Source organism: Lactuca virosa, chromosome 8 (genome assembly GCF_052849685.1).
Source record: "Lactuca virosa cultivar CGN04683 chromosome 8, Lactuca_virosa_CGN04683_v6, whole genome shotgun sequence".
Classification (NCBI taxonomy): domain Eukaryota; kingdom Viridiplantae; phylum Streptophyta; class Magnoliopsida; order Asterales; family Asteraceae; genus Lactuca; species Lactuca virosa.
In genome coordinates, this window is record NC_136433.1 from 80,719,048 (window position 1) to 80,730,894 (window position 11,847).

The 11,847-nt window shown below is 37.8% G+C and overlaps 1 protein-coding gene across 2 annotated transcripts; it reads left to right on the plus strand.

Annotated features, from left to right (window-relative positions):
• The first annotated feature begins 5,853 nt into the window (after positions 1-5,853).
• Positions 5,854-11,106, plus strand: LOC145129147 (TMV resistance protein N-like). 2 transcript variants are annotated; one of them, XM_079063884.1, is made up of 6 exons: positions 5,854-6,064; positions 6,610-7,173; positions 7,695-8,808; positions 8,893-9,114; positions 9,539-10,243; positions 10,413-11,106. In XM_079063884.1, the coding sequence occupies exons 2-6, from the start codon at positions 6,671-6,673 to the stop codon at positions 11,049-11,051; spliced, it is 3,183 nt and encodes a 1,060-aa protein (XP_078920010.1). In that variant the 5' UTR covers positions 5,854-6,064; positions 6,610-6,670; the 3' UTR covers positions 11,052-11,106. The 2 variants fall into 2 exon arrangements, with proteins under 2 accessions (XP_078920010.1, XP_078920011.1); XM_079063885.1 differs by having other exon boundaries at positions 7,695-8,802.
• Positions 11,107-11,847: the final 741 nt, after the last annotated feature.

Below are 11,847 nucleotides of genomic sequence, written 5' to 3' on the forward strand. Positions count from 1 at the left end.
TAAACGACCTTATGCAGCCTCCATCGCCCCTTTATGCTCCCAAACACCTCTCATTGAAACCCTAGCCGTTATTGAAGCAATCTAAGGCATTTGGAGTGATTTTGGTGCTTTTGTGACCCAAGGAAGGAAGGAAAAGCTTGAAGGATCAAGAGGAGGCTAGAAGGATCCGATTTTGAGCATCATTTGCAGTCTACAGAAGGTATAAAGTCTATACCTTGTTTGTTCTTTTGATAGATCCCATTTTGTGGAGTTTTAGGGCTTTTCTAAGCCATTTTGGTCACCAACCATGATTGCAAGCATGGTTTGGGGTTGATGTTTCGGATCTAGGTCCTTAGAGGGGTTACAAGGCAGAAAGGAGTGGCTTTTGCACTCAAAGAAGGCCCCATGCATTGTGAGAGCTTGTTTTAGGACCTTTTGAGCTCAAAGTCCCATGCAAGCACGTAAAGGTTGTAACTTTACGTGCTAGATCGATTGTAGAAGCATATATCTATCTTTTGATCAAGGGTTGTACATCAGAAATCGAAGATTTAGTGAGAGGATGTGACCAACTCGACGAGTCCATTCTTGGACTCGGCGAGTCCTGGGGTTCTGTCCCATATCAGTTGAGGGTCAAAAGGACCCAGTTGAGTGTGGAAAGGTTTTAGGGAGTCCCAGGAAGTGACCTAACGTTCTGGACTAAGCTATGGTTATGGAATTCATGGGACTCGGCGAGTGCACGATCAGACTCGGCGAGTCCAAGGCAATCTTCTTAAGGATGAAGATGAACTCGACGAGTTGTTCATCAACTCGGCGAGTCGAGGACAGAACTTGTTCATCAGATGAAGGTGAACTCGACGAGTTGTTCATCAACTCGGCGAGTCGGATGAGTTTTCATGTCGATGTTCAATTAGAAGGAAAACTCGTCGAGTCATCGCCTAACTCGACGAGTACAGACGGGTATAAGGACAAAAGGAAGGATAGGGACTCGGCGAGTTGGCAAGCCAACTCGGCGAGTCAGGTCAACTGGAAGTTGACTTTGACCTTGACTTGGTCAGGGGTAAAATGGTCATTTTACCCTAAGAACAGTTAGCAGTGTATGACTAAGTGTTTTGTGGGAATTATAGCCGGAGGATTTCCGGAGCAGCAGCGACAGCAGTCAGAGGATTCCCGCACAGATCAACAGCTACTACGAGGTGAGTTACCTTCCAGTAGCGGTGGGTCTACGGCCACAATGCCGGCCCACCAGTAGGGATCGTATGATAGATGTTTGTCTTTGTGATATCCATCTGTGTTGCTACTACCTGATATGTTATATGCTAGCGTGATATGATATGTGATAGTGATAGAGTTCGGTTGTTAGGACCGAAGGGTAGGTTAGGCACCCCAGATATGCCTAACAGTATGTTATGATATGTTTAGCTGCTAGCATGATATGTTACATGAGCTAGAGGTAGTATGAGGGGGAATAGTCCCCGAGATTCGGTTGTTAGGACCGAAGGATAGGTCGGACACCCCAGATATGTCTGACAGTAGATTATGCTATGATATATGCGATAGTAGTAGTAGGGGGTGAAATAGTCCCCGAGGTTCGGTTGTTAGGACTGAAGGGTAGTCAGCACCCTAGAATGGCTCGACATGGGTAGGTCAGCACCCCAGAATGGCTTGACACGGGTAGGACGGCACCCCAGAATGGCCGCACGGGTAGGACGGCACCCCAGAATGGCCGCATGGGTAGGACGACACCCCAGAATGGCCGCATGGGTAGGTCGGCACCCCAGAATGGCCATACGGGTAGGTCGGGCACCCCAGAAATGCCTGGCAGTATGTATGCTATATGATTGTATGGTATGTGGACGATGGGGGAACTCACTAAGCTTCGTGCTTACAGTTTACAGTTTTGTTTCAGGTACCTCTTCAGCGAAGGGGAAGGAGCTGGCGCGGTAGCGGCACATCATACACACACGCATTGGTTTTTTCGCATTATGAGATGTTCTGGGATTGTACTCTGACATTATTATTATTTTATGATTTGGTTTTCAGACAGGAGATATATTTTTATGATATGATATGATCGGATGATGTTTTAATACAAATGTTTTACAAATCAATTAATCAAAAAGGAAATTTTCGGACGTAAAAATTGGGTCGTTACAATAAGACTCTTATTGCTCCAGCTTCTCAAATTCCAGCAGGTACCTGTCTACTGATTTCCTGAGAATACAAGCAGTTTTGAAAGAATATCAACATAAAGCTGGTGAGTTCATAAGCATTTAGTTTTTGTGGAAAATGTTTCTTTGATCCTTTTTGAAAAGTGTTCCTCAAGAAAATCCTGTATTTTCTTATGGAAAGTAGTTTTTGGAAGAGTATCTGTTAGTAGAAAGTAAATCATCAGTTTCAGAAATGTCAGTGTTATCCTGGGAAAATCCTATATTTTCCCTAAAAACAAGTTATCCGTTCTAGAGGTAGAGACGCCGGTTTAGAAATCCCTGATTACTATCAGTATGTATAAAAGTGGTTTTACTACTCAAAATAAAACAATGAAGAGTAGAGTCCGTAAACCGGAGTTAGTTTATACTTATTTGCGAGTCGTATAACCATACTTGATATGACCGAGAGACCTTTATAACGTTCTTCAGGCGTTAAGCTAAATGACATCTGTTCACCCCAGGCGTGCCCGCCTAACTGTAGCTAGCAGTTCAGGTGTGGGATTGTCAGTCCCGAATAGATCTATTCACAAATCTCACGCTCTCCCTCCAGGACACTCTAGTTATACTAAAAGGATTTATCACTGTACACCTAAGAGTACAGTATTGAAGTAGAGCCTCACAATTCTGTATAATCTAGTTTACTAGCGGGAAAGAGTATAAAACAGTAATTTTCCTTGAATAAATGTACTTTATACTTCTGAGAAAACATATATAACATAAACTAAATCTGCCGTAGTTTATATATATTCATCCATGAAATCTGATTTAGTAGAGACTGTCTAGAGGGTTATCCCAAACTATACCCATTATAGTTTATTAGAGTTGATATGGAAATGCTTTGTAAAACCTTTCTGAAAGCCGTGAAGTTAAATTTCCAAAATAACAGTTTCCCTTATGTTCAACGTATTACAAAAGGGATTAAGTATACGAGTATGTTATTAAACGTGGAAATCGTTGGACTGTATTAATAAGTTTAAAACTTAATAAAATACTTTGAGTTTGGCTTGTATTCCCCCCTAAAAACATTAAAAACACGGAAAATGTAAGGGTATGAACTCACAGTTTGACGTAAGACCCGAGCGTAAGGTCGGTGTGGATGCTGAGTGTCAATTGATGTTTCGTACGCAAGTGGATCCTATTAACATATGGTAATACATATATGCATTAAATGGGGACATAACACTATTTGTTATGGAAGGAAACCACCTTTGGGACTAAGAAAACACTTGAAACAAAGTGTTAGAATCACACGTGATTGAAGATGGGGAGTTTGCGGCCATAATCAGGAGTGTGCGGTCAGGGGTTGCGGTCCAAGTGTTTGTGGTCCATGGGTTTACGGCCCATGGGTTTACGGCCTGTGGGTTTACGGCCTATGTGTTTACGGCCGTAAACACTTGGTGAAAGGTGCGATTTTTGGTGTTTCAAGGTCCTGTCTAGCCTCTTGGATGTGTTCTAAGCCTTATGCCCAACTCAAGGAGGAGCTTAAAGGCCAATAATCGACAAAAAATGGAGTTTACGGCCATTGAAGGGATTACGGCCGTAAACCCCTCTCGTGTTCGTGATTTCAGGTCGATTTCTTGGTGAAAACAAGTGATTCCTAGTAGATAACAAGCATAGGGAGTAGTTACTTATTGTAAGATGCTTGGAATGAGGTTTTTAGCCACCAAGAACTAGTGAGTGTTCTTGGTGTTCTTGGTGAGAGAGAAGATTTAGAAAAAGATGAACTTTATGAGATGAAACATGGATTCATCACTAGAAAAGGGATTGAAACACCATAGAAGTGAAGAATCACTTACACTTTGAAGATCCTTGAGCAAAACTCGAATTTTGTAGAGAGAGAGAGAGTAGAGAGAGAAAGTCCCTTGAGTGCTTAAAGCTGGAAATGAAAGCCACTCACCCTTTATATAGGGGTGAGTTTACGGCCAAGGGGGTGGTGGGGGGTTTACGGCCGTGAACAGGGTTTACGGTCGTAAACTGAGTTTGCGGCCGTAAACTCCTCTCGAAGGGGGTGTTTGGCTCGGATGCTATGCTTTGACTTATAAACCTCATTTTTGAACCCAAAACTTAATTGGACCGAGCCTAGAATATTTAATTAAGCTCAAAATAATGACGGCAAGAGCAGAAATAAATTCCAAATTGATTTATTTTTTAACGATTTGAACGAAAAAGTTTCGGGTTGTTACACTAGAACTAAGATATTGTCCCATGTTCTTCATGTTTGAGCAAGTTTGGAAGGATGGAACTCATAAAGTTGACAACTTTATGACTCTCCTGAGTCCTATGAGCATCATACGTTGTAGATCTAGATTTTGGTTGGGGCGTTCTCTCTTTCGAATCTTTCTTTAAAATCCAGCCATATATCACGTGTGGTGATTGCGTATTTAACGTTGCTCTTGATCGCTTTTTCCATAGGATTGACAGGCCATCCTCTCATCATGGCATTGAATCTTTTCCGGTTCATCAAGTCATTCGATCCTTCTTATGGCATGGGTAGAGAAGTGTGGAAAAAACCCATCTTATTCTTGACAAACAAGACGTTCATCATCTCATTCTTCTAGTCGCTATTGTTTATGTCATGGAGAAGATTCTCTCCAACGACGCTCCGGTGATGATCCGAAGAAGTAAGAAAATAAGGTGAGTAGACATCGATGGTCTTTGGTATAGGTGGTGGCGGATTTGATCATCCTTCACCACTAACCATTGTTTAATCAAAACTTGGTCAATTTCTCATATTTTGCTCTGATACCATGTAAAATTCTGATGTAAAACTATATTTTCAATTGATGATTAAAAACCGAAGCCAATTACAAGTATTTATACTAGGAAATTAGAATCCTAATCTAAATCAAATTGGTAATAACAGGAGTATTCAAATATTAGATAAATATTCTAAAGGATAATAACGATTTTAATAATTTGTTGTTGCAAACTTATTTCTCTTTTTAATTTTACATTTAATTAGTAATATTATTAGAAATGATTTGTGATACAAAACTGTATGAACTCTTTAACGGGTTAATCACAGCCTCCATTAAACATATATACTACTAGTATCTACAAAAGAAAATCCAAACTAAGACCGAGGGGAGTCGTGTAGCACTTGCCGAACTCCACATAAGCTCCATTTGGGGGAAGCTCAGAAGAAGAAGAGAGGGGTGGGCAGCCGAGTGGGGAGAAAAAAGGAAAGAATAGATGAAGAAGAAAGAGATTTGGCGAGGAGATGTCGAGTTCACGAGGCGGTGTTTCCCGAGTCCATGTTACCGCTGCCGAAGATGTGTCGAGTCCACTCCGTACAGCCTAAGTGATGTAGTTTTGAAACATTGATATCTTTACCAATACTTGCATAAGAGATGTTGGTTTTGATATTTTGGTATCTTTACTAGTATATTCGATTGTGTATGATCTTCCATAATCGAATACCAACAATAATAGTTAATTGAAGACCTCAATAGTGTTGGAAAAATTGGAAGTATAATTTTTGGGGAGAGTGTAAAATTTAAAAGTCTGGGGACTAAATATTGAAACTTCTAAACTTGAAAGTGTAATTTTTGGGGACGTGGTCAAATTTTGAGGTTTTGGAGGTGAGAATGTCAAATGTAAAAATGTGGGGACTAAATGTTGAAACTTCTAAACTTAGAATGATCTATCTAAAGAGTTGTGACTTGTGAGGTGAGAAAGGAGAGGAAATAATCAGAGGGTGTTTGGGATTACTTTTCAAAGCTTGGTGTTGCTGGGAAATTTCCTACTCAGATCGATCCCAGCTGAAAGAACAAATTACGGAAGAAACTCTACGGGAATTGAAGTGTAAGCGGTGATTTGATTGCAAAGTAAAATCTTAAAGGAAGTCTGCTAAAATCCGCCGTCGCTGGGAATTTGAGGTACGTTTCTCAAACTGATAAATTGATAAAGTATAAGTTATTAATAAATAAATTGAAATGTTAATGAAGTGACTTACTGAGTAAATTTATTAACGGTTTAAGAAAAGGGAAGTGATTGTCGATTGGAATGTCGGAAACGTCTGTTGACGTAAAATAGTCAAATCTGTGAAGTTTTTGAATTAGTATAGTTGGATGATACAATTAATCAATTTGTGAAGTTCATGAGATGTTTTTTGTGTTATAAACGACTGGAATTAGTGGGAAATGAGTCTAAGGATGTGCATATGTGTTTTGGATACAAAAAGAGAATCGAACAGGGTAATAGGGAATTTAAACGATCCTTTAAGAGGGGACATTAAAACGTTATATTTAGATCGAAGATACTAGTCATTAACTTGCATTATTTGTCAAAGGCGTTTATTGACAAAAAAAAAATGAAAAACAAAAAAACAAACACAATTAAAGGGCTAGTTATGAGGTTCTCTAAATGGAATAATTATTATTTCAATTATGAGTTCTGATGATGTTTTTCTACATGATAACAGGTAGTGGAAACTCACATCTCAGTTATATTTCATTTCGTTGAAGTACTCAAACTGCATATCAATGGCATCTTCATCGTCCTCTTCTCCTTCCGCTATGGGCTTTTCTTCTCAGTTGTGGAAGTATGATGTTTTTCTTAGCTTCAGAGGAGAAGATACTCGCAAGAATTTTGTAGATCATCTCTATACAGCTCTTGTACAACAAGGGATCTACACGTACAAGGACGATGAGACACTTCCTTGGGGCGAACCAATTAGTCCATCTCTTATGACGGCTATCGAAGAATCACAGATTGCCATCGTTGTATTCTCTAAAAACTATGCAGATTCTTCATGGTGCTTAGATGAACTTGCATATATTATGAAATGCAAGGATACAAGAGGCCAAATCGTGATGCCCGTATTTTATGACGTTGATCCTTCCGAAGTTCGAAAACAAAAACGCAAATACGGAGAAGCATTTGTGAAACATGAGTTGGAGAACAAGGCCAAGGTTGAATCTTGGAGAAAAGCACTTGTGGATGCAGCTAACATTTCTGGAGGGGAAATCGGGCACATTGCCAACGCGTAATTTTCTTCTTTGCTTGTGCACTTTTTTTTATGCTTAAGATGTGTGCTCTACTACAAGACATTTGTACTTATACCTTATAAGCTTTTATAGTATACAGCCAAATTCTTGATGATATAATTCATGTTTTTGAGCAAAACGATGTGAATGATTATACACTTGTGCTATGCAATAATCCAATTACGGAATCTATATTTTTTAAGCAATCCAACATGTATGATCTGAAGAAGTTCTATTAGCTATTCTGAAAACACAAGTGGTAGTATAGAGTGATGATAATAAGTATGCTGTCATACAAATGCTTTGATTGTTCTGGATGATGTTGATGACCTTAATTGATACACAAAGGCTTTAACTAGATCACTTGATAAGAGCTGAATAATAATCACTGCTACTGGAGAATGGAGATTAACATTTGCTAAGAACTCACAAAGTAGACATTGTCTAGGGTAGTAGTTTATGATAAGGCTATCTGTCATTGTGAGCATGTTTTAATAATCATTATATATCCAATTTGCAGGCACGAGTCAAAATGTATCAAAAAAATTGTTGACACAATTTCACATAGGTTGTATCCGGTAACTCCGAGTGTGGATGATAACCTGGTTGGAGTAGAGGCTCGCATGCAAGATTTGATATCAAAGTTACAAATTGGGTTTGGTGGTAAGAGAATGATTGGAATATGGGGAGTTGGGGGTGGTGGTAAGACTACTATTGCCTCTTGTATTTATGATGAAATTTCTAGTAAGTTTGATGGTTGTTGCTTTCTAAAAAATATCCGGGAGGAATCAACTAATAAGAATGGTCTTGAAAAATTGCAAGCAGAAATTCTTTGTGGTGTTTTGAGACAAAAGCAAGTGCAGGTAAGGAGAGTTGAAGAGGGAAGGCGCATGATAAAGGATAGGTTACACCATAGAAAAGTCTTGATTGTCCTTGATGATGTTGACAACCTTGAGCACCTAGAAGAGTTAGTTGGATCACATGATTGGTTTGGTGAAGGAAGCAGAATAATAATCACAACTAGAGATGAACATATCTTAACTGGACACAAAGTAGATGTGATACACAACATTAGCTTGTTAAACAATGATGAGTCTATGAAGCTATTTTGCAAGCATGCACCACGGGGTTACAAACATGTAGAAGATTACGAGCTTCTTTCAAAAAAAGTTGTTGCTTATGCTGGTGGGCTTCCATTAGCACTTAGAGTTCTGGGTCGTTTTCTATGCGACAAAGATATGAATGAGTGGAGGAGTGCCTTGGCTAGATTGAAAGAAATCCCAGATGCTAATATTTTGGAAAAACTAAAAATCAGCTTTGATGGACTTAAGACTGTGGAGAAACAATTGTTCCTTGATATTGCATGTTTCTTCAGAGGGTGTTATAAAAATGAACAGAATATGATGATACTTGATGCTTGTGGTTATCACCCTGTTATAGGCATAAAGGTGTTGGTACAAAAGGCTCTCATAACTATTTCTGAGAATGGAACATTTGATATGCATGATTTGGTACAAGAGTTGGCACACTATATTGTTAGAGGGGAACACCCTAAGAATCCTGAAAAACATAGTAGACTTTGGAAGAAGAAAGATGTTCTAAAAATATGTGCTATGGATGCAACGCCGGTAACGGTTAAGCTAGCTTTTCATGATATAAATATTTATAGAGAAACACTTTTGACTCAACTCTGACACCATTTTGTTCCTGTATCCCAGAACCTTGACAAGATTGAAGCTATGTATGTTGCGTTATCTAGGAGAGAGGAATCACAACACGTTCTCCAGGTCGCTGCAAATATGAAGAAACTTCGGTGTATTGAATTGGTCTTTCATCTGGAAGCTGAATTGGTTATAATACCAGAAAGTTTTCCACCAAGGGAGCTTTGTTGTCTATCATTGAGTTTTCTCAAAGCAAAACAACTTTGGGAGGGTTACAAGGTAATTTATATATATATTTTAGTGGATAAAAGCAAAGTGTATGACTAAATTAATAATTTAAGTTGTTTCCTATCGATAATTTTATTATAAGCATGACTTGTTTTATAATTCACATTTTGTAAGATACCAATTTTGTATGACAGTTTTTTTATTATAAAGAATTGATTACTTTCATGAACTCAAATTTTCTTTTCAAATGTGATGGTTTTGACCATCAATTTTTTTAAGACATATGTGGTTTTATGTAGAGAATCTTTTTAAACCAACCATGTTTACAAACATTATAAAATATAACACGGTTCATTTTTTTTTTTTTTTTTTTTTTTTTTTTTTTTTTTTTTTCGAAATGAATGCATATATATACTATACCCATTTTCTATGAAGTTTTGGCAAACTTTTGTCTTATGTGCACTCGTGTATACAGTTTCTACCAAACTTGAGAATGATCAAACTGTATTACTTGATGAACCTGATGAAGACACCTGATTTTGATGGGATTCCGAACCTTGAAAGATTCATAGTTGAAGGATCTTCTTTATTAGAAGAGATTCATCCATCATTTGGACGTTTGGAAAAGCTTGTTTATGTCCAGATACAACGTTGCGAAAATCTTAAGATGGTTCCACCCATTACCCGGTCCAAGAAACTCAAGACCTTTGTACTCTCAGGGTGCAGTGGATTGGCTTATAGTCATTCAAAGATCCAACAAAATATGGAGAATTTTGTACCTCACAACATGAACACCATACGGATGTGTTTTTTTAGTGGATGCTTAAGAAAGCTGGATCTCTCGCTGTGCAATTTGGGAGATGGAGACATCAGACCTGCTGCTGTTTGGGAGTTACCCAACTTGCAACATCTCAATCTTGAAGGAAATAGATTTGTACGGTTGAATTTTAGCCTCTTGCGAGTTCCTCGGCTCCGATATCTCAACATATCAAAATGCTATAACCTTGTAGAACTGCCAGAGCTGCCATCAAGTATTGCTGTTGTTATAGCTGATGGTTGTTTCTCACTTAAAAGGTTTGGAGACATTTCAAACTGTAAATGGTTGTGGAAAGTCACTCTTACTGGGAACCACAAACTTGATCCACCTGTTTGTGACAAGTTACTAAACTCCATGCTCCAGGTTTGGCTTTTAAATTTCATTCTTTTTTTTTTGGTGTGTGTGTGTGTGTGTGTGTGTGTGTGTGTGTGTATATATATATATATATATATATATATATATATATATATATATATAAACCCAAACATAAGAAGAATACAGGTGAATCATGATCGAATGTGTTTTGTGGTAGGGAAACGCCAAAGATTACTTTATCAGTATCAGCCTTTCAGGCATTGACATTTGGAGTGGGCCATCTGTAGTTTGGATCGACTGGGTGAAGACTTATAATATGCGGCTTCCACATGATTGGTGCAATCACTTTTCTGGGATTCTGATGTTTGTCAGATGTGGTGACCTTTATCTGGACATTAATATAAGTATCAAGCAGGGCGGCTTAGACGAAGATTTTCAATCTCAGATTTGGCAGGAGTCTGATGAAACACCTGATACTCATTCTCAGGAGACATTTGTAGGTTATGTTTCCTTTAGTTCATTGAGGCACATCGGATGCTTGAATTCAATATACAATGTCATTTCGTTTTCTTTTGGTGCTGAGGATTTGTATGGAAATGGGAATAGGTTTAGGGCTGTCCTTGTTCCTAAAGATGATCCGATGCAAACAACAAAAGTTGCAACAGATTGCTTAGATTTTTGGGATGAGAAAGATGATTCCGATAAGACATTTAAGATCCGACATGATTCAAACTCCTCTATCAAAATTTTATGGCGTCCTTGGGTGGGTCTGACAAACCCATCCTATGGGTCTATTGAATCTTTGCTGTTTCCTAGTTTTCGCCCTCAAACTGTTCTTGCGCATTATTATTGGTAGTAACATTTACTTCCTTAAATTTGTTGATGTCAATTAATGTCTATGCTGCGTAATATATTCAAGAGGCACTTTAGTCTATATTTCTTAGCGGTTTGTTTATTGATCATGCACCTATGGTTGTTTTTGTTAAAAAGGATTGTGACAAAATTATAAACACGATTTTTCTAACATGATCAACTTGATTTCAAACCAAACCAGAACATACTATTACAACCAAACCTCATTACAAGTTTCCTATTCTACTCTCATACAAAATACACTCAAATATTGAAGGATTATTAAAAAAAAAAAAAAAAAAAAAAAGAATCTGAAACCCTAAACAGAGAGCAACGACTAAGAGATAACTCACAAGGAAATATCTATCATTTATGAACCAAAAAAACAACAAAACATTAAGTATGCTAGGTAGCCATAGACCTGATAACCCGCGTGAAGACCCAAACAAATTATACTTTGCACCCTTCAACTACTAAGAATTCACACCTAAAACATAAACAATAAAAGGAAATACAAAACAAACTAAAAGAATAAAATGGTTAAATGGTTAGTTTGATAAAACCTTTCATTATTTCAACACCCTCGGTTAAACTAATCATTTGACCACTTATTTTATAGAAAAAGAATCAATCAAAGACATTTTTTCATAAAGATGTTCATGTTGAAAAGAACCAAGAGATTTAGTCAAAATATCTACAATTTGAAGTACAGATCCATCTTTAACAAGATTAATAATACCCTCTGCAATTTTTTCCTAATAAAATGAACATCTATTTCAAAATGCTTAGTTTTAGACTTT